This window comes from Pelophylax lessonae (genome assembly GCF_965119305.1).
Source record: "Pelophylax lessonae genome assembly, chromosome: 3".
NCBI lineage: Eukaryota > Metazoa > Chordata > Amphibia > Anura > Ranidae > Pelophylax > Pelophylax lessonae.
In genome coordinates, this window is record NC_138770.1 from 516,589,339 (window position 1) to 516,614,195 (window position 24,857).

The 24,857-nt window shown below is 45.3% G+C and overlaps 1 protein-coding gene across 2 annotated transcripts in view; it reads right to left on the reverse strand.

Annotated features, from left to right (window-relative positions):
- Positions 1-24,296, reverse strand: part of STRN (striatin) — a 239,659-nt gene extending 215,363 nt beyond the window's left edge. Inside the window, exon 1 of one of the 2 annotated variants that reach the window (XM_082252290.1) lies at positions 23,713-24,296. In XM_082252290.1, coding sequence (XP_082108416.1) covers positions 23,713-23,997 — 285 coding nt within the window. In that variant the 5' untranslated portion in view covers positions 23,998-24,296. The remainder of the gene's footprint in view (positions 1-23,712) is intronic. The other variant, XM_082252289.1, reaches the window with a different exon arrangement.
- Positions 24,297-24,857: the final 561 nt, after the last annotated feature.

The following is a 24,857-nucleotide window of genomic DNA, read 5'->3' on the forward strand; positions in this document are numbered from 1 at the left end:
AGCCCATATCATACAGGGAAGTAGTTAAAAAATAAAAAAAATAAAAAAAGGTTAAGCTGGCTATACACCTGTCGAATTTCATTCCAAAATGGTTTCATATCAGTTCAATATTTTTTTTTTTCTCAGATGGGCGTTTAGGCCTCATGCACACTGGACGTGATCAAAACGTCAGTAGAAAGCTGTAGCGGTTTCATCTTTTTTGCAGTAGCACAACTATACTCCCACATTATCTTATGGCTCAGAAACGTTAATAAACGCTGAATAGATTAGAGCGTTTTTACAGCTGAAAAAATTACTTCTGGGGTTTTTTTCCAGCCAGAAAACGCCCCTGCCAAAAACTGCTGATAACAGCCTATGTGTGCATGGATACATAGGAGAACATGCTGGGGAGTTTAATGACTGCATGAGGCCTAACTATTAAAGTGGAGTTCCACCCAGAAGTGGAAGCTCTGCTTTTCAGTCTCCTCCCTGCTCATCCCCCCTTCTGTCGGATCTCACCAAGGCATGTCAGAAGTTTAGCTCTCCTCCTCTGCATGCGCAGTAGGGAATCGGCTTCCAGTTTCCCTTACAGGCTATGGTGGCGGCACCCAAGAGCAGATAGAAACATCAGCTGGGGTGCCGACATTGCTGGATTCCAGGACAGGTAAGTGTCCTAATATTTAAAGTCAGAAACTACAGTATGTGTAGCTGCTGACTTAATTTTTCTGTGGGGGGGGGGGGGGGCTGGAGCACCTCTTTAATGTGGTTTTTGTTTGGGAAATCACACACATATTGTAATGTGCTTGAACAAAGTGCAAACCAATTATGTCTGGGATTCCATTCAAATAGCACTGGACAAAATTTTAAGGGCTTTCACATGAAATTAGCTGACTTGAATGGCTAGGAGAATGCCCTAAGCAAAGAAACAAATCACTGCTCAAAGGGCTGACAGCTGGGCCAGTAGGATTCCCAAGTAAACTGTAGTAGTCCTGCAAGACTGGGTGCTCACCAAGGTCCGCAACCTAAGAAGTCCATATGCATGTAGAAAGAAAGCGGCACTTCCAGTCTCAGGAAAGTAGAAACTAGAGTTTTATTTCTTCAAATCAAAAAGTCCAACATCAACATGTAGCAAGACAAACAGGATAGCAGCAAACGCGTTTCACACCATGTGCTTATTCATTGCTATAAATAAAAATAAGCACATGGTGTGAAACGCGTTTGCTGCTATCCTGTTTGTCTTACACGTGTCAATGTTGGACTTTTTGATTTGAAGAAATAAAACTCAAGTTTCTACTTTCCTGAGACTGGAAGTGCCGCTTTCTTTCTACATGCATATAGGAGAATGCCCTGACAAAAGGATTTTTCAAAAATTCTATGCGAACATCTTAAAAATCTACTGCTGTATGACCAGCTTACCAGCAAAGGCATTGAAGTAAACAAATTAAATAAGTACTAACGAATAAAATATAATTTTTGAAGATAAAAACTGGGCTTGTCCCCCTACTAGATTTGCTACAATTGATCAAACCTTTTGAAAACTAAGCGTTTCATAACACCTGCATAATTTAACAGGTATCTTGGTGAGTAACAAATAACATGTCCATTCAAGAATTCAGTAAACCCTATTTTAATACTCCACTATGTCCTAAAGACCTCCAGCATTCTTGCACTAATCATATTTCTGAAATAAGGGGCCCCCCCAAGGGTTTTCAGTCTCATACATATATGTGAAGCATGTGCTATATAACAAGTGGCTCCAGATATGCTATAGGGATATGAAAGATGATCATTTTATATGAATAAAAAATAAAACTGCAACAAAATGAATTAGCAGCGGCTGTCTGCATAGTACTAACCAAGTCTAGTTAAAAATGTTGTGTACCGAAAAAAATTCTTTGATTTATTGCAATCCGTGTCAAACAGCAATTGAATTTCCCTGCTTATACCAGAAAAACCTTAACAAAAAAAAAAAAAAAAGGAGTGTCACCTTGACACAACAGAAACGCATAATCAAGTAAGTGTAATTAACAATCCCAGAGTTCATGCCGATACACAAACATGATCTTGCTGGGAAAAAATAAATAAAATCACCAAAACTTCTTGAACTCACATTTCCTCTAATGTACGCCTAACACCCTAACAGTTTTCTAAACAATGGTCGGAGGAGCACACAAGCTGCACTGAAAGGCAGCTGCAAAGTCTTTAGATGTAACAGTGTAAGGCCAGCTGCTATGGACATGGCCATGTGAATCAAACAGTAAATACAAGTTATTTCAGGACTTGTCACAGGATATACAGTACCATTACTGGAGAAAACCGCTATGCTATGGAATTTCTAAAAAATATAATAGTTTGTAGCAAAAATGTCACGTTTTGAAAAATTGAGTACTAGTTCTTTCCTACCAGCAAAATGCAATTGGCTTTGAAGATAACCATTTAGCAAACATAGAAGATAAGAAAATTATAGAAACACATTAACCACTTAAAGCGGAGTTCCACCCTGGAATTTTTTTTTTTTTTTTTTTAAATACCCCCGGGACAGTCAGGGCTAGTGCATTCCACAATGGCTAGCCTCTGATCTGTCCCGGGTTGCACTTACCTGTTAGGACAAATACTTACCTTGAAAACGTCTTGTCCAGCGCTGCCATCTCAGGTGTGGGCAGCTTGAAGCCAGCGAGATCCTCTTCAGCGTCCTCTTCCGCCTTCTTCGGTCCCACGATGCCCTGCGCCGGCCCCGCCGTCACTTTCCGGGTCGCGCGCGTCATCCCTCCACAGCTTCTGGGCATGCCCAGAAGCTGTTTAGAAGGGGATGACGCGTGCGGCCCGGAACTGACGTCGGGGCCGGTGCAGGCGCAATGATTCCTGGGAGCTAGGACGTTCAGCTCCCAGGAATCATTGCAGAGCCAGGAAGTGACGACGGGCCGCGGCCGAGGAAGGAGGAAGAAGGAAGGTAAGTATATTTTCTTCGCAACGAGGTAAGTAAAAAAAAAAAAAAAAAAATGCGATTAACCATTTCTTTTTCAGGTGACCTGGAGCGAGAAGATGGAGGTAAGTATAAAATGAGGGTGGAACTCCACTTTAAAGACCAAGCCTATGGTTTACAAGTTAAGATCTGTATTTTTTGCTAAATTATTACTTAGAACCCCTAAATATTACCTATTTTTTTCAAGCAAAGACTCTGGAGAATAAAATGGCGGTTGTTGAAATATTTTTTGTGACACGGTATTTGCGCAGCGGTCTTTCAAGCGCAATTTTTTTGGGAAAAAATACACTTTACTGAAAGAAAAAAAAAAAAAAAAAACTGTTTAAATAGGAGTTTAAAATTGCACACACTCGTGGAATGGCGACAAACTTTGGTACTTTTAAAATTTTAAAGCGTCACCTAGGGAGATTTTTTACCCTCCACTGCACTTCGAAGCATTCACAATGCTGAAATCTGCATTTTTGAATACTGTCAGTTTTTTTAAATCCACGCCATTAGCAGCCGGGTAAACTGGAAGTGGCGTAGTTTCCGGGTTACTTGATCGGACATACGATCAAAGTCAAATTCGCCGGATGTGGTTAGAGTCCCGAATTCGCTGGGATTGCGGCCGAGCGGCTGCTGAGCCGCATTATTTGTTTTTACCAGAAAGCCAACCGCCGGCTCTAAAAAACGGTACCAGGTTGATGCCTGCAGCTGTCGGTACAACCACTTCTTCAAGAAGACGTACGGGTACATCAGTTTTCGGGAAGTGGTTAATGAGCTTCGTATGCAATATTACGTTCTATTAGTTCTTATTTTATGTATGCAGGGATTTGTGAGCATTTTATTTTGTAATGAAGGCCAGTTCACTCCAGAATGCGGTGTGTGTTTCAATCACCACGTTTAAACCGCACTGTACTTGCAGTTTGCGGCGGGGGTCAGTGTCAATGACACACCAAACGCAGGGTGTTTGCCTGCACGGGAACAGGATTGCATGGTACTATTGTGTATTGCATGCACTGCTTTTGGTGCAGTCCGGCAAAATTTCAGCCCATTTGAAAGAAAAGGCTGAAACTGCACTGCACCAGATCGCTTGGGAGGCAAGATTCAACGTGTGTTCCTGTGCGATTCATGGTGTGAACTGGCCCTGATTGGGGGGGGGGGGGGGGGGTGGAGAGACTAAACTTAGGCCCCTTTCACACATGCAGATCGTTCGTTTCATCATTTCAGTCAAATTTTTCAAAGAAAAAACAGATGAAGTTTACATCAGTCATCCGTTTTGCATACGTTTTTTTACATCCTCCAGCTGGAGTCCTTAACCATCGAAGTCCAGGAGCCATTTCATGCAAAAACAAAAAAAACACAAATTGTTTGTCTGCGTGTGTGCATTATATATATATATATATATATATATATATATATATATATATATATATATATATATATATATATATACACACACAGAAGAAAAACAGGCCATTGATCTGTTCCAAAAATGGATGTTGATGGAAGCGAATGTAAACGGATGTAATGGAGGATCCTCCATACACATTTGTTTTTCCATAGAGATGCACTGATGTCCATTTTCCATTCAGATGAAAAACAGATTAAAAAAGGTCCACATATGTGTGAACGGGGCCTAATAATGAAATTGTCTGCCCAATTAAAGCGGTGTTCCAGCCTCCCCCTCCAAAAATTAAAAGTCAGCAGCTACACATACTGCAGCTGCTGAATTTTAATATTAGGACACTTGCCTGTCCTGGAGTCCAGCGATGTCGGCACCGCAGCCGATGTTTCCATCGGCTGTCGGGTGCTGCTGCCGCCATTGCCGGTAAGGGAACCCGGCAATGAAGCCTAGCGGCTTCACGGGCGGGTCCCTACTGCGCAAATCTTAGTCTACATACTGTAGAGCTGCATAATTCTCAGTCCAGCCGTAGACATTTGGGTCACTGATAGCGGTCTCCATTGGAGTGTAGGACTCTGAGGTGGGAGTCCATAAGATGCAGATAATTAGAGCAAAGAACCTTGGCAGAGGAGGAGCGCTGAGCAAGGACAACACCTGGCCGCGTAAAGGACTTGCGCTGAGCTCCAAACACCCACTGCTTTGCTTCCTCTATTCATACTTTGTATAATATTACTTTCCACATGAAAACACTTTGATAGATGGACGCAGAACAAGGGCTCCAGTAACGTAAACTTGTGCACTTTTGGGGGGAGGGGGTTTGAGTGGTTATGTGAGATGTCACAATTCAGATGCAATGACTGTGTGTGGGGACAGGTTACACATGTGTGTGTGTAAGGGGTTAGAATTAAGACTCTAGGACAGAAAATCCCAGGACTATGGCATAGGTAGTAAACATGTGGGGTGTGTATGTGTGTTTGTTGGGTGGGGTTATCATTCATAATTCAGACTCTGGGACTGGAGCACACAACAAGTTTACTCATGATCTGCATCCACCCTAAATTTCACTTATGTGTTGATTCTGACTAAATCAATTTTTGGTTTCTTATGGGCCTCATGTGGGCTCCAGATTCAAGATCTCACTGTCTACTTATGCCTTGTCAAACATTTCTAATCTGAAGCCACCCCAGAGTCTTACTTTTTTTGGCTACAGCTCTCATTTTGTAAAATAATTTAAGGACATAGTTGCCAGAACAAAATCATGCTATACCAACCTCAGAGTTGGGAATATAACCATATTTTATTTATTTTTTGGCTTTGGGCTCAATCATTGTTACTCTTTTATTCTATTCTAGTCCAAATACACAAGATATAAGGCGAAAAGAAAAATAAGAACTTGCCAGATAGTGTAAAAACACAAACTAAAGCCTTGTTCATATACTCACATCAGAATGTCCTAAAATGCAGAAGTGATAAGCAATGTTATAGGCATTGTCCACATCAGTTTGAGCTGTGTTTATAAAAGTAGCTTAGGAAAAGTGTTAATTTTGACGTCAAATTTCAATTTTAATCATCATAATATTTTACGAAAATACCAGTTTACTTTAAGGCCCATTTCACACTTGTGCAACTTGTCATGCGATTTGGGACTGCAAAATCGCATGACAGGTCGTTCATTATTTCCAATGAGCCCCATTCATATCTGTGACTTGAAGTCGCACCGACTTCAAAGTAGTCACTGTACTACTTTTGGCATGATTTTGATGCCTTTTGAGGAAAAGACATAAGCCCAGTTAAACTCGCATCAAAATCACAATAAAATCATGTGACTTTGAAGTTGCACTAGTGTGAAAGGGGCCTTAGGCCCCTTTCACACATGCTGTCCGTTTGTCATCCATCCGTTGACGGATGAAAAACAGACATCAATGCATCTCTATGTAAAAACGGATGATAACGGATGATCATCAGTTAACATCCGTTTTCATTCGCTTCCGTCAATGTCTGTTTTTTTGAACGGATGAATGCCCTATTTTTCATCTGTCAAAAAAACGGATCGGACGAAAAACGGATGACAACTGACACATTTTGACGTGACTGAACTGATGAACTGAACGGACCGTATGTGTGAAAGGGGCCTTAGTCGGATTTTAGTCATCAGAGTTTTTGTCTATTAAAATCTCCAATAAATTTTAGTTGACCACATTTTAATGAGTTTAGGTAAATTGTAATTATTTAATTGTTATAATTGTTATTTAAGCCATTTCTCTAGAATTTTCAAACTCATACTACTGAAGAAAAAAAAAAAAATCTAACAATGTAGTGGGGATGGGGGAAGTAAAAGTGAGGGAGTGCACAGAACTGGTCTGGGAAGGCTGTTATTTTACACAGTGTTTGGCCCCTTTCACACAGGCGGACCGTTCAGATCCGCCTGTCAGTTTTTGGTGGATCTGAACGGTCCTCCCATGCATCTCTATGGGGCATCGGATGTCAGCGGAGACATGTCCGCTGACATCCGATCCGTCAAATCTGGACGGATGGAAACCCTATTTTCCATCCGTCCATCGGATTGGATGGTATCGGATGAGAACAGACCGACGGTCCGTTCCCATCCGATTCCCCCATAAGGATGTATGGGTCTCTGACAGCTGTGTCTCCGCACACAGCACGGAGAAGAGCTGTCATTCTCCTGCTAAGCGGGGGATCGGCAGATCGATCCCCTGCTGAGAAAAACAGAGTCCGTCCAACGGACATACCGTGTGAAAGAGCCCTTAAGCACTGCTACCTTGCTGGAAGCGGAAAACACTCACCACATGGTTTGCAGGGAATTGTTCCAGAACTCCCAGACAGCAGGAAGACAGAGGGAGTATGTGTCCCTCAACCAATAAGTCTTTTTAGGGGGCTGGGGCTTTGACAGGCGGCGCTCCGAGGAAAGTTGAAATTCAGGTGGGTAAGCATCCCTCCCTCACATTTTTCATTCCTTGATGAAAATTGGAATTGATATTTGTGACAGTTTTCGTCAACTGACTAAATTGGAAACTAAAATTATGAAGAAATTTTATTTTAGTCTACGAAATTAACACTGCTCAGGTCCTTTTTTTGCCCGCTTTCATGTGATTTGAGGCCCACAAGGAGGAGAGGAGGATGACGTTATGATCTCCACCTTGTCAAATTACAGAATGTCTTGTATTCATTGGAAAAAAAAAAAACGTACAAGGCATTCTCTGAATGATGCCAGAGCCAATCAAGTGACCCACTGTGTTCAGTGTGCAGAAAGGAAGCTGCTGGAGCAGCAGCCAGATGATCGTGGCCGTAGTGCAGACTACCACATTGGATTTTCATCATCTTCAGTGGCCCTCTGGATATCAGATGGAGCCTAGCTGGATCAGTGTAGGTTAAACTACACATTTCAATTATCTATACACAGTCAAATATGCAGGTTGTGTAATGCTGAATCCTAGGTTTTTAGTGCTGGCTCTTCACTCTGGGTGAGATTTGTCCAGTCCTGACAAACAAAATTTCCAGCAATAATTGTTACATCTAGACCTTAAACAAACATGCATATAGTTGAAAAACAAGTTCACACAGTTCAAGAAAATCATATGACATAAAACTTTCATGCTATATTCAAGTGAAAAACACGCCAGAAAAGCTAACAAAACTGTGTGTAGTAGAACACCAAATACTTACATGTGTAGCCTTCATCTATGACAAAACTACTCACCACCTTATTACGTCCATACCATTTAAAAAAAAAACCAATGAATTAACACAAGTAAAAATCAGTAGGCTTCCAACAGGGAGACTTACAAACAGGGTTGTGACAACCCATAAATAAAAAAAAAAAAAAAAAAAACACAATCTAAGCAGGAGGTAAACCACCACAACAAAAGAGAAAAAAAAAAAAAACTTTTAGGCCCCTAGCTGCTGTTTACCACTATGTGTTAGTATGTACAGAATATTAATACACTATAGCAGGGGTAATGAATTAAAATTCAAGGAGGTCCAGTTGCTAAAAACTTTCTTTGGGCCGAGGTCCGAATCTGAAGTCTGTGCTAGGACTCAAAGATAGGCAAAACAAAACTTGTAAATCATAAGGGGCACACTGATGGGCACATTTTATGTTAGGGGGCACTCTGATGGGCACATTTTATGTTAGGGGGCACTCTGATGGGCAAAACAAAACGTGTAAATCAGCGTTGCGCTTAACATAAAATATGCCCATTAGAGTGTCCCTTTACATAAAATAAGGGGCACGCTGATGAGCACATTTTATGTTAGGGGGCACTCTGATGGGCACTTTTTCTTCTTTTATAGGGCACTCTAATGACCACTACAAAACATGCCCATCAATCTGCACACTTTAAAAACCTCCCATCAGCTTTAAGTGCAGCTTTGAAGTTGGGGACCATATTGCTTTCTTCCCTTGTGCTCCACATACCTGGAGCCGAGCCAGAAACCGCGAGCAGGGGGGGCGGGGCACACACATAATGTCACGCCTCAACTCGCTGCCTGGCTGAATGGGAGCCACACAGTCAGGAGCAGGGGGCGGGGCGTGCACGCGACGTCACGCCCCTATTCGCGGCTCGAGAGGACACCAGCTGGGAGCCGCAGTAAGGAGGGTGCATGGCGCACACACAGCACGTCACTGGTTGCTGGGACACCCGCGGTCCCAGCAAACCAATGACAGAATACAGGAGGCGGCCTCGCGGTCCGGGCGAAAGCATTGTGCGGTCCGCCAATGGACCGCCATTTAGTGATGGCTGCACTATAGCAAACAATACCCTATACCTCAGCATTGTCCGTGCTTCTCCTCCTTTGCTTCCATTCTCTCCCAGGTTCACATCTTTGACCTCTTGATTGGCTGGGATAAAGTAACTTCCGCACATGTACTCAGGCGTTAATTCTGACATAGGACTGCACTTTTAACAGTGTTAATGTAATTGTATTACATATTTATGTGTAAGAAGTCCTGCCTGAGGACATTTTCAAATGCGGTTTGCCTGAAAAGTTTTCTGTGTGCCCCACTGATCCTGCTGCCTCAATACCAACGTGAAAAAAAAAAAAAAAAAAAAAAAAAAAAAAAAAAAGAGATCACCTTGGGCTGTCTACTTTCCAAATAAGAGACATTTAGGGGAGTTTTTTGTACCGTCCATTTTTTTAATATACACATTTCTAGCATTTTTATATGGTTTAATACAAAAAAAGGGGGTGGGTGGGCTTTTTGACTTACCTTAAATTCCATTTCTCTGATGTTTCTTCTTAACCATTGGGTTATACAGCCCCCTACAGAAGTAAGAAACTAGGCAGGAAAAAAACTTGACTATGGGCAGTCTCAGGGAGTATACACCCACTCTCAGCTTTAGGCACTCAGTTTTGTTACAAGCAGTGCCAGAAGAAAGCCAACACTACAAAGGGATGGGTGCTGTAACCTTCAATGAACAGAGAAATGGATTTTACGGTAAGTCAAAAAACCCATTTTCTCTTTCGTTCATTGACGAACACAGCTCCTGATTCTTCTTAACCATTGGGACGTCCCAAAGCAGTGTTAAACATGAGGGGTGGGAAAAAACAAAAAAATTCCCAAGGCTAACCATAGCCAATCAGGTAACAGAGCTCTACCATAAACAACTGTAGCTCACCTGAAAAATAATACACCCTCAAGGAGGACCAAGTCCTCTAAACAGCAGCCTGCAAAGCTATCAGCCAAAAGAAGCATCCGAAGATGCCCACACATCCACTTTATTAACTTTGTAAAAGTGTACACCGACGACCAGGTCGCCGCCTTGCAAACCTGCTTCACTGTTGCATAATGATGGAAAGCCCAGGAGGCACTAGGCACCCTAATAGAGTGCCCCTTGACAGGGAAAGGAGGAACCTGACCCTTGATGGAGTAGGCCTGAACCACCGTCTGCGACCATTTCCAGATGGATCAGACAGAGGAAGCGGAAAACCCTTTGTGAGGTCCGTCCATGAGCACAATAGAGTACGAATTCCTAAAAGACTCCGTAGCTGCCAAGTACACCCTAATTGCCCAGACTACATCCAAAGCATGCAAGGCAATTTCCTTCGGATTTTTAGGCCTGGGACACAGGGAAGGCAACACAACGTCTTCAGTCAAATAAAAGTCACAGACCACCTTAGGAAGGAATGACAAACAGGGGCGAAGCACGACCTTATCTCTGTGAATCACTATAACGACAGGATAACGCCACCAGTTCCAACTCCCTACACGCAGAGGTGAAAGCCACCAAAAAAGATCTCAGGGCGGCAATGGAGCCTGCACGGAAGAAACCAAATGTCGGAGACCCTGAAGAAATGTACGCACCAGGGAGGGTGTGTGTGGCTAAAAGGTGGTTGGGAAAAAAAACGCCAAAGCCGATACCTGGCCCTTGAAGGTACTCAAGGCCAATTGATGTTCAACCCCCCATGGAAAGAAAGTTAAGATATGATCCACCAAGATCTGATCCATGTACAACTAGATCTTCCTAGAAGTAGATTCCCTAGCTTTCAACAACGCAAGAATCAGACTCAGACAACCTCTATCCTTCAGCAGCTGGCGTTCAACAGCCAAGCCGTCAAAGCCAGTGACTGTAAAGCAAGATGGAAGATTGGTCCCTTGGGACAGCAGATTCTCCCTGAGAGGAAGTCCCCAAGGAGCATCGGCAACCAGCCATACCAGATCAGCTTACCAAGACCGGCGAGGTCAGTCTGAGGACACTAGAATGACCAGAATCCTTTCTGCCTCAATCCTGCACGGGAGGCGTTGCAGAAGTTTGAGAGGACTGAAATGAATCGGCAGCCAACCTTAGAATGCCGGCTACTTACCGAGCCACCAGGACACTTCTTGTGCCCCCTTGGTGATTGACATAGACCACGGCCTTGTCTGAATGAATTTGTACCGGACACCCCTGAAGAATTGTCCAATAAGCCAGACAAGTCTGATTGCTCGGAGTTCCAGTACATTTATTGGCAGTCTGGACTCTGCCAGAGTCCAGATTCCCTGAGCACATCAGTGCTGAGGACGCCTCCCCACCCGGAAAGGCTGACATACATGGTGACAACAGTCCAGTACAGGGGGAGAAAGATTTTCCCAGTCAAGGAGAATGAAGCCACCTCTAGAGACCGTTGATCCTTGTCCCATTTCACCAGAATCTATTTTGCAGAGATCTTGTGTGGAACTGTGCAAACAGACTGCCTCGAAGGTGGACACCATCAGGCCCAGCACCCACATGCTAGCCCAGGGGGATGACCATCTGCTGAATTGTCTCCTGCAATGTCTGGAGTTCTTCCAGAGGAAGAACCACTCTGGCTGAGGCCGAGTCCAGAGTCAAACTGAGATAGTCCAGTTTTTGGGAGGACAGAACCAAAGCAGACTAAATCTGCAGATGGCCATTAGAGCAGTCGGAGACTCCGCTCACAGAAGATGATCTCTCAGGTACCCCAGTACCGAGATCCCCTGCTGATGCAACAACGCTAGCACCGGGCCAACACTTTGTGAAGACCCGAGGAGTGGAGGCGAGAGCAAAAGGTAAACACCACAAAATAATAACGCTCCTCGCAAAAACCGAGGAAGTGCTGGTGACTGGCACATATTAGAATATGCGGGTAGGTGTCCTTGATGTCGATAGAAGCGAGAAGAAAGCCCCCTGATGTAGGGATGGCAATACCATTCAAATGGACTTCATGCTGGACTTCTGTACCCGCACAAAGCAGTTTAGCGCTAGGAGGTCTAGAATTGGACGTACCTCACTTTCCTTCCAGGGAACTGTTAACAGGTTTGTGTAAAACCCCTAAAAACATTCCGAATGCCTGGACCAGATCGCCCCATGAAGTAATGAGTCTTTGCTCTGCCCTAAAGTGACCCCGTAAGAGATCTGGGGAAGAGTGCAGGTTGAAAGGGAAGAACCTTTCTGGAGGAAAAGACCGAAACTCGATCTTGTAGCCGGACTGAATGACTTCATGGACCCACTTAACCTGTACCAGAGAGGTCCACGGATCACGAAACCAGCGAAGACGTCCTACTACCCAGATATGGGTGAGGGCGCCCCCTTAATGCAGAGGAAGCCTTGTCCGCAGTTCTGGAAGAGCCCCTCGTGGCTTGCCAGACCAGGTGCTCTTGGAACCTCCAGGGGAGGCCCTGAAGCACTTTTATCCATTGAGGGATGAAAAAGGCCTCTTACAAAGTGTTGGCCCCAGTGCAAGCATTGTTGCATCAGCGGGGGATCGCGGTACTAGGGTACCTGGATGATCTTCTCTGAGCAGAGTCTCCAACTGCTGTAATGGACGCCTTGGAGATTACTCTGCGTTCTCTGAAGAAGTTCGGTTGGATTCTAAATCTTCAGAAGTCTGCTCTGGTTCCGTCCACAAAACTGGACTATTTGGTTTGCTTCCTTCTGGGAAAACTCCAGAAATTGCAAGAGGCAATTCAGCTTCTGTTGCCCAGTAGATGGTCATCCCTCCGGACTTGCATTCGGGTGCTGGGCCTGATGGTGTCCATTTTCGAGGCGGTTCCATTTGCACAGTTCCACACAAGATCTGTGCAAAAAAGATTCTGGTGAAATGGGACAAGAATCCACAGTCTCTAGAGGTGGCTTCCTATGGCATTTGGACAGGGAAATCCTTCTCCCCCTGTACTGGGTGGTTGTCATCACGGATGCCAGCCTGTTAGAGTGAGGAGGCGCCCTCAGCATTGCTTGTGCTCAGGGAGTCTGGACTCTGGAAAAGTCCAGACTGTCGATCAATGTACTGGAACTTTGAGCGATCAGTCTTTGTCTGGATCATTGGACAATTCATCTTCAGGGGTGTCTGGTACAAATTCAATCGGACAATGCCACGGCCGTGGCCTATGTCAATCGCCATGGGGGCACAAGGAGTGTCCTGGCGGATCGGGAAGTAGCCTGGCATTCTAAGGTGGGCAGAATGATTGTTCCAGCCCTCTCTGGTGAACACATTCCAGGGAAGATACAGAGATTTGTGGCATGGTCTCAGGATCCTCTGGCCAACACCGCAGATGCATTAGTGGCTCCTTGGCGTCAGTATTGTCTGATTTATGCCTTTCCCCTCAAAATACTGCCAAGATTTCAGTGTAGGATTGAGGCAGCAAGGGATTCCGGTCTTTTTGGTGACTTCAGACTGGCCTTGCCGGTTTTGGTAGGCAAATCCAGTACGGCTGGTCACCGATGCTCCTTGAAGACTTCCTCTCAGGGAAGTTCTGCTGCCCCAAAGGCAAATCTTCCATCCGGCTTTACTGTCGCTGGTTTTACCGTCTTAGCTGTTGAAAGCCAGGTGCAGAAGGATAGAGGTTTGTCTGAATTGGTGATTCCTACGCTGTTAAAGGTTACAAAACCTACCTCTAGGAAGATCTACCATTATACTTGGAAGACGTACATTGCGTGTTTCGAGTCTTTTGGGGTTCACCCTTGCACCTTTTCGGTGACTTGGAAATTGGCTTTCCTTCAACGGGGAGGGGGGGGGGTTGAGCAGCGCCTGCCTGGCCTTCAGTACCATCAAGGGCCAGGTTTTGGCCTTGGCAGTTTTCTTTCCTTGGTGCGCATCTTCATCCAGGGAGCTCGACGCTTGGTTCCTCCAGTGCGGTCTCCATTACCGCCGTGGGGGCCTCAATTTGGTGGTGTTAGTTATCCAGGAATCTCCCTTCAAAAATATCGGGAGGTTCCCCTGCTTAGGTTGTTGTCCCAGAAGGTGGCCTTTTTTTGTGGCTTTTACTTTTGCGTGCAGGGTGTCGGAGATGGCGTTGTTGTTTTGTCGTTCACCTTACCTGTTGGTTTACAGAGATGAGGTGGTTCTTTGTCCCTGTCCGTTCTTCCTTCCAAAAGTCGTCTCGGATTTCCATTTGTTTGAAGACATTGTGTAGCCTTCCATATATCCAAGGCCTAAACATCCTAAGGAAATTGCTCTGCATTTCCTGGATGTGGTTCGGGAAATCAGGATGTACCTGGCAGCTATGGAGCCTTTTAGGGAGTCACACTCACTAGATGTACTCACGGTTGGACCTCGAAAAGGGTTGGCCGCTTCTGCTGCGACCATTTCCAGATTGATCAGACAGTAATACAGGCCTATTCAATTAGGGGTCCTTTCCTTGTTAATGCACACTCTACTCGGGCCTCCTGGGCCTGTCCTCAGACATTAGTGATGCAGGTGGCTATCTGGTCGTCTGTGCACACTCTTACAAAGTTTAAAAATGGATGTAGTGGCATCTGCGGATGCTTCTTTTGGCCGCAAGGTTTTGCGGGCTGCTGTTTAGAGGACATGGTCCTCTGAGGATGTACTGTTTTTTTTCAGGTTAGCTCCAGTTTTTATGGTTGAGCTCCATGTTACCTGGTTGGCTACGGTTAGCCTTGGGAATTTTTTTCTGCCGATTTCCAACCCCTCATGTTTGACACTGCTTCGGGATGTCCCAATGGTAAGAAGAATCAGGAGCTGTGTCCGTTAATGAACAAAAGAGAAAATTGGATTTTTGACTTACCGTAATATCCATTTCTCTGATGTTCATTGACGGACACAGCACCCACCGCTCTGTGGAGTTAGCTTTCTTCCGACACTGCTTGTAACAAAACAGAGTGCCTATAGCTGAGTGTGGGTGTATACCCTCTGGGACTGCCCATAAACGTAGTCAAGCTTTTTCCTGCCTAGTGTCCTACTCCTGTAGGAGGCAGTATAACCCAGGGCTTGACAAATTTGCCTGAAATCTAGGAGCCAGCTAAAAAAAAAGTTAGGAGCCAGTTTTTTTTTTTTTTTTTTTTTTTAACAAACAATTTTTTTTAACAAACAACCAAGCTTTATTTCCAAAAAAATAACATACTAAATTTACACATAAAGGACGACTAGAAACCCATTCTCCTCTATAGGGCAATCGGATGGAAACAGACTGTCTGCAAAAGGGACAGGACACCTCCTGCAGTGAACCCCAGGCACCATGTCGCTAATTTTAGTCGCCAATGCGTCCTGGCGCACAGAGTTTGTCGGGCCCTGGTATAACCCAATGGTTAAGAAGAAACAGGAGCTGTGTCCGTCAATGAACATCAGAGAAATGGATTTTATGGTAAGTCAAAAATCCAATTTCCCCAGTCATCCTCCAGGACGGTCACATTAGAGATAGGCTCCATCTCCTGCAGGAAACACATCTCTAATGTGACCGTCCTGGAGGATGACTAGGGAAATTGGATTTTTGACTTACCATAAAATCCATTTCTCTGATGTTCATTGACGGACACAGTTCCTGTTTCTTCTTAACCATTGGGTTATACTGCCCCCTACAGGAGTAGGACACTAGGCAGGAAAAAGCTTGACTACGTTTATGGGCAGTCCCGGAGGGTATACACCCACACAGCTATAGGCATTCAGTTTTGTTACAAGCAGTGTCGGAAGAAAGCCAACTCCACAGAGGGGTGGGTGCTGTGTCCGTCAATGAACAATCAGAGAAATGGATTTTACGGTAAGTGAAAAATCCAATTTCCCCAGTCATCCTCCAGGATGTTCACATTAGAGATAGGCTCCAACTCCTGCAGGAAACACAAGCACACAAGTTTAAAACAGGCCGCCCTAGGCTGCCCCCTCACTCAGTTCTTGTGTTTCCTGCATCCTGCAAACACCAACACCCTCGGGATAAATTCCCCAGTTTGTTATTTTTGGCCTGGAAAAGGGTCTTTTACCCATGGCAGGTGTCCTTGGTTACCTCCTTCACCCCCCTGTGTCATAGCTGACAAGGCAGTCAGTCACAGGTCCCGGGGTAAAGGGGGGGGGGGGGGAGAAAGACTTCCCTTTGTGCCTCCCATCCTCACTTTAGGTTAAGTTGGGAATGGGAGGAGAGCCATAAGGACACTTACTGGGGTTCCAGTTGTATTCCCGCAGTTTGCCACCACTCCTCCAGCCGCCGGGCGGGCTCGCACAGGAGAAGGTGGTGACGGGTTCCCTTCTCTTCGCCCGCTCCACGCTGCTGTCAGGTCGGCCGCTTCTGCGGTATGGGTTTGAAAAGGACCGCCGGAAGCGGATATGAGGTCACTAAGATGGCGCCGCCATAGGAAGTGGATGGTCGGCCCTCTTGGTTTTGGGCAAATACAGCGCAATTAGGGCGGACGTACTTTCCTTGACCATAGAATGCATTAGGATAAAAAAACCTTCCTGACTTTAAAACTGCTTTAATCGTCCAAACTATTTTAATTAGTAAAGTTTAAAGAGGAACTTTAGGACAAAAAAAAATATAAAATGGGTGAACCGGCAGGAATTTTAATGCAGAAGAGACATGATTTGCCTCTTTTGAAATAAAGTTACTTACCTGCCAAGCCACCTTTGAACAGTGAGCACACACAGTTTACTGTACAAATTCGACAATGACAAATCAGACAAAGCATTAGCTCAACGTCTGTATTGTGTATGCAGAAATGTATTTGTATGCAGTGACTTCATCTGATAGAACGTAGCCACCTGACAATTTTCTTCCAACCTTTTTGTTTTGGTTAACTGGGTAGTATCGCCAGGGACAGGAAGTAGCCAAAATTCTGGCCATGTATAAACAACTTTATGAAAAGCCAGGGCTTTTCTATGCAGAGAACAGCACCGCCACATCAAGCATGCAGAGAAAGTATGAAAGTATGAATGGGTGTTTATTGCTAACAGAAATTACAGCGCATATATTTCCTATAACAGTCAAGCAACTAGTATTTTAAAAGGAGGAGAGCAACTGCAGCCAACAGGTTTCTCTCAACATAGGTTTCCTATAGGAAGGCAGTCAAATAACCTGAAGACCTGAAGATTTTTGTTCAGATTAAAGTGGACTTAACATCAGTTAGGAGCATGCATGTTAAATAATGATAATGTGTAAGAATAACACCCAGGTATTTATTACCTCTCACAGAGATCACATTTCAACAGCTTTCTTCCTGGACTGACGTGCTGACACAGAGAAGACACAAACATGCAAGTCTGGGAGTTCTCATCAGCACAGGATCACTAAAATGTGCAGAGGGAAAAACTCCCTTTTGTGCACTTTGCTCCATCGCTGACTAAAACGGTGCAAAAATGTAAGATGCCAACATGAGGATGACACCACACTCATCCAGCCATCAAGGGAGTGATACATAAACAGTAAAGTTTTTTGCTTGCCTGCGGTGTCCTGCATGGCAACCCTACTACAGTTGAGTTCTTGCCAGCGACACAATCACTAGTGTGACGGGGGTATCAGTTTCATGGGGTTTCTAACAGTTCACAGGCACCGCTGTTTACTTTAGAGCAGCCTTTTTTTTTTTTTAACCAGGATCCTGTGGCAAAATGCCAAACAACTGCCCAAAAATTGTATACAAGATGGCAGGGGGATGAAGCCTGCCTTTCAGTTACACAAAGCCACAGAATTTCAATTCTCACCATTACGACCTAGTAGATACCATCCTCCTACTACCCAGTGACATCATCAGTTGATAAGGAGGATGTCAGTCACCTGTATTGCACCCTTGTTTGACCTTCCCTTTCCCCTCTCTATCAGCTTTGGGGGTCACATTAGCTAAGTGATTGAGAAAAACAGAGAGAAGAGAATCATTGGAATACTAGTCAGTACCAGTTTTCAAAAGTGTATTTGCTTTGGAAGAATAAATCATCTTTATTGTTGGCTGACCTACGTGTGTGGATATTGATGCATTTATTAGAATAGGGTTTATATTTTAGAATGAGGTGCCTTGAGACTGTCCAATAAATGTACAGGGTGCCTTGACTGAAAAAAGGTTGAGAAACACTTCTTTAGGCCCCATTCACCCCTGAGCGTTTTGTAACTTGAAGCTCGAAGCTACAAAATGCTGGAGGAAAAAATAAATATATAAAATAATCGATGCTTCTGGTTCACATCTACACTCAGACACCTGAAGCCCAAAAAAAAAAAAAACTTTGGAGTTTTTTGTAGCTCGAAATGGGCAGATTTGGGCGAATTTTTATTCCCATAGAAGTGCATAGAAACACGCGATTCACACGTTTTGGTTGCGCGAATTGGCACGTTTTCCTGACCCAGGAGGTGGATGAATAACATAGCAACAAATGATGAAAGAGATGATCTTTTATCTATTGGCTAATAAAAAAAAATGGCCAAGAGCAAAAAACGCTGCATAAAACGCACATAAATTCTAAAAACACGCCAAAATTGCTTATAAAAACGCCCAAAGACGCCACACTCAGGTGTGAATGCAGCCTTAGGGTCCTGACAGACTTCCAAGTTCCTGCTATTACAGAAAATAAGAAAAGAAGGCCACAATTTCAGTGCCTGCCATGTGAACTTTGAACATGAATTTCTCTACAATGCCTAGAGGTACAGAGGTGGGTGAGGACCTGCTGTAAAGAGCTTTTACCACTTGTTCAGAGTATTTAAATGCACAAAGTCTGGGAACAGGTTAAGTTTAATTGAAAAAGCAAAAATGGCTACTGCAAGGCCTCCTACACATGGTAAAATGAACATAAATAGGCACAGACAGCAACAGGAATCACTGGATTCTTGCGGCTGAGCAGAAAGGTGGTTGCAGCCAACTGCAGCCACTCAGCCCATACAAAATGAAAGGCTAAAAATGAGCCACAGCTATTCACATGAAACTGCACATCAAGCAGTTACCGACTGTTAAGAACCAATGCTTAACTCTAGATGCAAACAGAACATCCAGGTAAAGACGTCTGTCCCCAACCACTCAAAGTATGGATACATACGAAAACCAGCAGACAGCTGCAGCTCCTGTCTGCCTGTAATTGCTTTGTACAGACTGAGCATTCCCAGCTGTCAGCAACTACCTGAAATCCCAGCTGCAAGATTCTGTGCCTATATATCCATGTGAAGTATGCATTTACAGGACATTCCTAAATGCATGTAATATTTGAAATAAAGGGGTATAATTCACACTGTGTAGTGTTCAGGTGCATTGAGTTTAGCAGCTGTGTTTAGAGAAAATAGAATTCTGTGCCTCCATAGGAAGATTAGATACTCTGAACACATCTATACGTATGTAAACGCAAGTAAAATTTAAAATGCAAGAGAACTTGATCTGCGAAGAATTAAGTTTATACTTCCCAAATAGTTTCTCCTATGTTTAAATAATGCAGAAGAGTAGTGTGACTGTAGGAAAAGTTGCTAGACTACTGACTGGACCCATGTGTTTACACCTATGTAGACTTAAAAGTCAAACTTCGGGTTTTAAAGAAAAAAAAAAAAAAAAAGTTTCCCTTACAGTGCACATCCACCAAGTACTGCAAGGATTAAAAGCGTGTTAACTCTAGGGGATGAGGAACAAGGTGTACTACTTACCTTCCTCCATCTGGGCAACTGGTCATTCAAAAGCCTCTTCACCAAGTACAACGGACAAGAAATCTACATTATATGTGAGGACGGCAAGGGTCCACCCACAAGCTTGAGAAGGGAGCACCAGTGCTGGAGTGAGGAATAAGGTAAGCATTACATCTTATTGGTCTACTTTCTAGAGCAAATGAGCATTTAACGCTTGTGGGGGGGTGGGCCTGAGAGCTTTCTTTTTTTTGCCACTCCTAGAGTTTGGCTTTAAAGAATTTTAAAGACAAGTTCATCTTTAAAAAAATAAATAAATGCACAGCGCTACCAAAGTTTGTTGGGAACTACAAGCTGTCTGCTACGATGGAAGTTGGGACTTGTAGGTCATTCCTTAAAAAAAATCTCTATGAATGAATGTTGTGGCTGTGTAGGTAGAGTTCCGCATAGCCGCGCTATTTTTAAAATGTGACAGCAGGTGTGGGGAGACGATCCCCTGCCTGCTGTAACAGGGGGAGAAGTTGGCTGATGCATAGTAACATGTTACACACTAAATGCGGGTGTAGCATGTAACATGCTAAAGGTGAATTTCCCCAGTAAAAAACCCATTTACCTTTTTTAAAAAATTGTTTCAGAATTTACTTTTTCCTGTTTAAGTGACTGACCATGCATGGTGCTTTGGCTCCAGAGGCTTGCCTATGGCTAGTTCACAAGTACATGTCAGTTCTTCATGACGCGGTGGCAGAATCCCAGTAAAAAAATGAAAATGAAAGCATCAGGCTGCTACGCGATGGCACATCAACTTGCACTTCAACAGAAGCACGAATCTTGGGGGTGACAATGCTGAGCCTTCATGAAATAAGCCCCTTTCACGCAGGTGGTCCAATCAGGTATGTCCGGCAGTTTTTCAGGCAGACCTGATGAAACGCGTAATTTATGTCTATTCACAGACATTTGTAAATGGCAGTTTACATCTGATTGCATCTCCAGAAGAAAAAAAAAAAAAAAGACAACAATTATGGCAAAGTATTTCACCGTTTTCTCAGCTATCATTATGGATCAGAGGTAGTTTGATGTAACCGGATGCAAATCAGTTTACATCTGGCCGCCCATAGATCTAATGTGTGTCCCAAAACCTCCATTTTTTAAGTATAACTAAACACCGAAAGGACACAGAAGTCTTAAGTGACATCTATCCTGTTCTGCTCCGATTCAGCAGCGGATCTGTTCACACATTCCCTGCTGAGCAGACTGGAAGGCACCCTTGTAAAAGGAGTAAAAGGCAGCATTGTCACCCCATAACAGGAAGCTATATACAGAGCCATTACTGGCAGGATCACAGAAAACCAAGTCACAGTGCAAAGTTGTAAGCCTCACAGTGCAAAGTTGTAAGCCTCACAAAAGCTATCAGTCATTTACCATTTTACTTTGGGGTTTATGGGCACCTTATCTCCAAGGCTGACCATACACTATAAATGCTGATCGTGCAATCTCCTTTAGGGCTTTTTCAGAGGGGCACTCCGTGCAGCAACAATTTTTGCTGCGTTTGCATCCATCTTGGAGCTGTATACAGTAAGCACATAGAAGTGGATGTGTATACAGAAGCAGTGGCTGCACAGACAAAGTCACATGTCAAAATTAGACATGCAGGCAGAAGCACAAACCCGAACAGTGTGTGTTCGGGTTTATGCACCCGCCAATTATATTTTGGGCATGCGACTGTGTCTGTGCAGCCACTGTATCTGCATCCACTTCTACAGTTTGCCTGCACGTAGCTCCCAGGTGGATTGTTAAAAAAAAAAAAAGTTGTAAAAAAGTAAACATTGTACTGCATTCTAATAACTGACAACTGCCTGCATGCTGAAATGGAGCGCCTGTCATGTGGTGCAAATTGAAAGGACCTTTAGATCTAGCAAACTATGTAGTAGATGGCCCTGCCTAGCTTGATCGTAAATTAAAGGATTGTTTAGGTTGTGTGTTCCTTGGTTACACTTGCATGGGCAACCAACCCTGGTGTAAATGACAGCAGCAGGAATCTGTTGATTCTTGCTGCTGTTTTTGCCACCAGTAAGCAGCTAGCTGCGGCCTAGCCCTGCACACTTCAATGACAGGTCCTCAGCGGCCGCAGCTATCTGTGGCTATCCGCCAAGCCACTTTGCGTCCATCCTGTGCAGCCCAGGGATAGCTGTAGTTGCCATGGACTAGTCATTGAGGATAATTACTGGTAGCTGGAGTGATATGCAACGTGCAGTGTCTGCACGCTCTCTGCACGTACGTGGGGCCAGGACTTTTAGTGTCCTTTCACACGAACGATCGGATCAGATCGCCGGTCAGTTTTTATCTGGACCTGATCAGATGCTCCATGCATCCCTATGGGGTAGTTGATGTCAGCGGAGACATTCCTGCTGACTCCTGCTGCTATCCGATCCTGACCGTGAAATCCGGAGAGGATGGAAACCCTATTTTCCATCCAACCAGCAGATCGGATGAGAATGGACAGGCGGTCCGTTCTTATCCGATTCCCCCATAGAGGACAGCGGGGATCTGACAGCTCCATCTCCGCACACAGAGCGGAGACGGAGCTGCTATCCGCCTGCTTAGCGGGGATCGCAGAATGGAGTTCGCCGATGGATGCTGACAGTGTGAAAGGACCCTTAAACTATTTTTATGGGGCAACTAGCCTCACTACTAATGGCAGCGCCAGGAATCTGCTGATTCCTGCTGCTGTTTTAGTCATCTGTGAGCAGCTAGCTGTGGTCGCTGAGCCCTGGACATTTCAAAGACTGGCTGCTGGTGGCCACAGCTTTCTGTGGCTGCCCACACAACCCATCAACTGCCTACCGTGATTGTTACTGGAGGCACACAAAGTGCGAAGGAAAGCGCTGGCTGCGCTGACAATAGAGAGCAGTGGCCGCTGTCGTTGACATGTACAGGGTTTGACGACCGCAGCTAGCCGCTCACAGGTGATCAAAAAAGCAGCTGTCATTCGCACCAGGGCTAGTCGCTCATGCGAATGTAGCCAAATAAAATAAAACCTAAACAAGCCTTTTATTTAGTATCTAAGCAGGCAGGCCCTTCTACTGCATAGTTTATGGTAGATCTAAGGCCCCTTTCGGAGCATCCAGTGGTGATCACCCAAGGTAATCAGTCACTCTGGGTACAGCCACAGATAGCTGTAACCACCGCAAACCTGTCATTGAAGTGTACAGGGGTCGGCGGACGCAGCTAGTCGCTCACAGGTGGCAAACTGCAGCAGGAATCAGCAGACTGCTGCTGCTGTAATTTGCACCAAGCCAAGTCGTCCATGTAAATGTGGCCATTAATAGTTTTGGTAAAGCCATAGGAGATTGTAGTGACCAGATAGTGTGCATGAATACTCACATCAGACAGGATTGTATTAAAAAGACAGAGAGAGGGGACACAGGATGAGAGCCTTCTATCTGCACTCCGCAGACGCACCCCACGGAACCTCCACAGACGCACCCCACGGAACCTCCACAGACGCATCCCACGGAACCTCCACAGACGCATCCCACGGAACCTCCACAGACGCATCCCACGGAACCTCCACAGACGCATCCCACGGAACCTCCACAGACGCATCCCACGGAACCTCCACAGACGCATCCCACGGAACCTCCACAGACGCATCCCACGGAACCTCCACAGACGCATCCCACGGAACCTCCACAGACGCATCCCACGGACCCTCCACAGACGCATCCCACGGAACCTCCACAGACGCATCCCACGGAACCTCCACAGACGCATCCCACGGAACCTCCACAGACACACCCCACGGAACCTCCACAGACACATCCCACGGAACCTCCACAGACACATCCCACGGAACCTCCACAGACGCATCCCACGGAACCTCCACAGACGCATCCCACGGAACCTCCACAGACGCATCCCACGGAACCTCCACAGACACATCCCATAGAACCTCCACAGACACATCCCATAGAACCTCCACAGACACATCCCATGGAGCCTCCACAGACACATGAGACAAGTGCAGTTGGTGTTGTCAGGGTGTCCCTGCCCAGATAATAGTCATCCATATGTAATGGAGCTGTGACACATCCTGGTGCTGGTTGTTACCTGCAGCTCTGCTCGCTCCACCTCCCACTGCGCTCTCTCCACCTCAAAGCGGGCCCACTCATGCTGTAGGAAGTGCAGGATCCCCGGGATGCTGTACTGGGCCCTGCCGGCCGCCCCCGTCCCTCCTCCGCCTCCTGCTCCTGCAGCTCCTCCGGCCGCTGAGGCCGCATCACCAGCCCCGGCTTCGAATCCCTTTCCGGCTCCCCCAGGACCTCCGGCAGCGGCGGACAGCAGCGAATTGTTATTGTTGTTGAAGAAGACGCCGGGCCCCGCCTGCTCGTCCATGGCAGCCTTCGCAGCAGGGGCCGCGGTGAGCAGCGAGCGGCCGCCGCTGGTTCCTGAGAAGGCGGAAGAGACAGGAAGAAGAGCTCTCCTCACACGGACGGGCGGGGAGGGGCTGATTCCGGAGTGACCGCCTGACGTCACATAAGTCCGCTCTATTCTCGCCGCAACCACCGGGCTCCGCTGCCGCCCACACTCCAACCGAGACCAGCCGCCGCTGCTGCTATTGCTGCTGCCTGGGCGGGTCTCCTGCCTCTCTGACAGCGGCGCCGTGACGTCACGTAGGGCAAGAAGCCGTCAGGTTAGGAGCCACCCTACCCGCCAACCTTCCTGGATTTTTTTTTCTTTCTCACGTAACTTTATTCATAGTCGCAGATACATACAATGCTTCAACAAGCTGTGGGATTGTTAAAGAGGAACTTCCTCATTATCATAAACATTACAGCAAAGGCAGCTTTACAAATGTTTAGTAATGGTCTTTAAACACACTTCTAAAACAACAGAAACTCATTTAAACACATAAAAGATACTGAAAGACATAGCAAGAGCTATGAAAAACACAAAATATTTCATTTTTAATGATTTATATAGTAAAATAACGTTACAAAAAAAAAAACGCAATATACCGGGACCGCAAAAACTGAACCGCGATGGAGCGGGGGTTTACTGTAACACTCAAACATTTCCCATATTTTCAAATACATAAATTCCCATTTCTCCCCAACCAACCCCCCCCCCCCCCCCCCCACTCCTAGGCCTAGATCTCCTCTATGTCTTTTCCACCACCCTCCCCTATCTATCTATTTCTTACAAATCTCTGCATAGTTACTCCTTTTTTTAAAAGACGTCCAACCTTCCCAAAT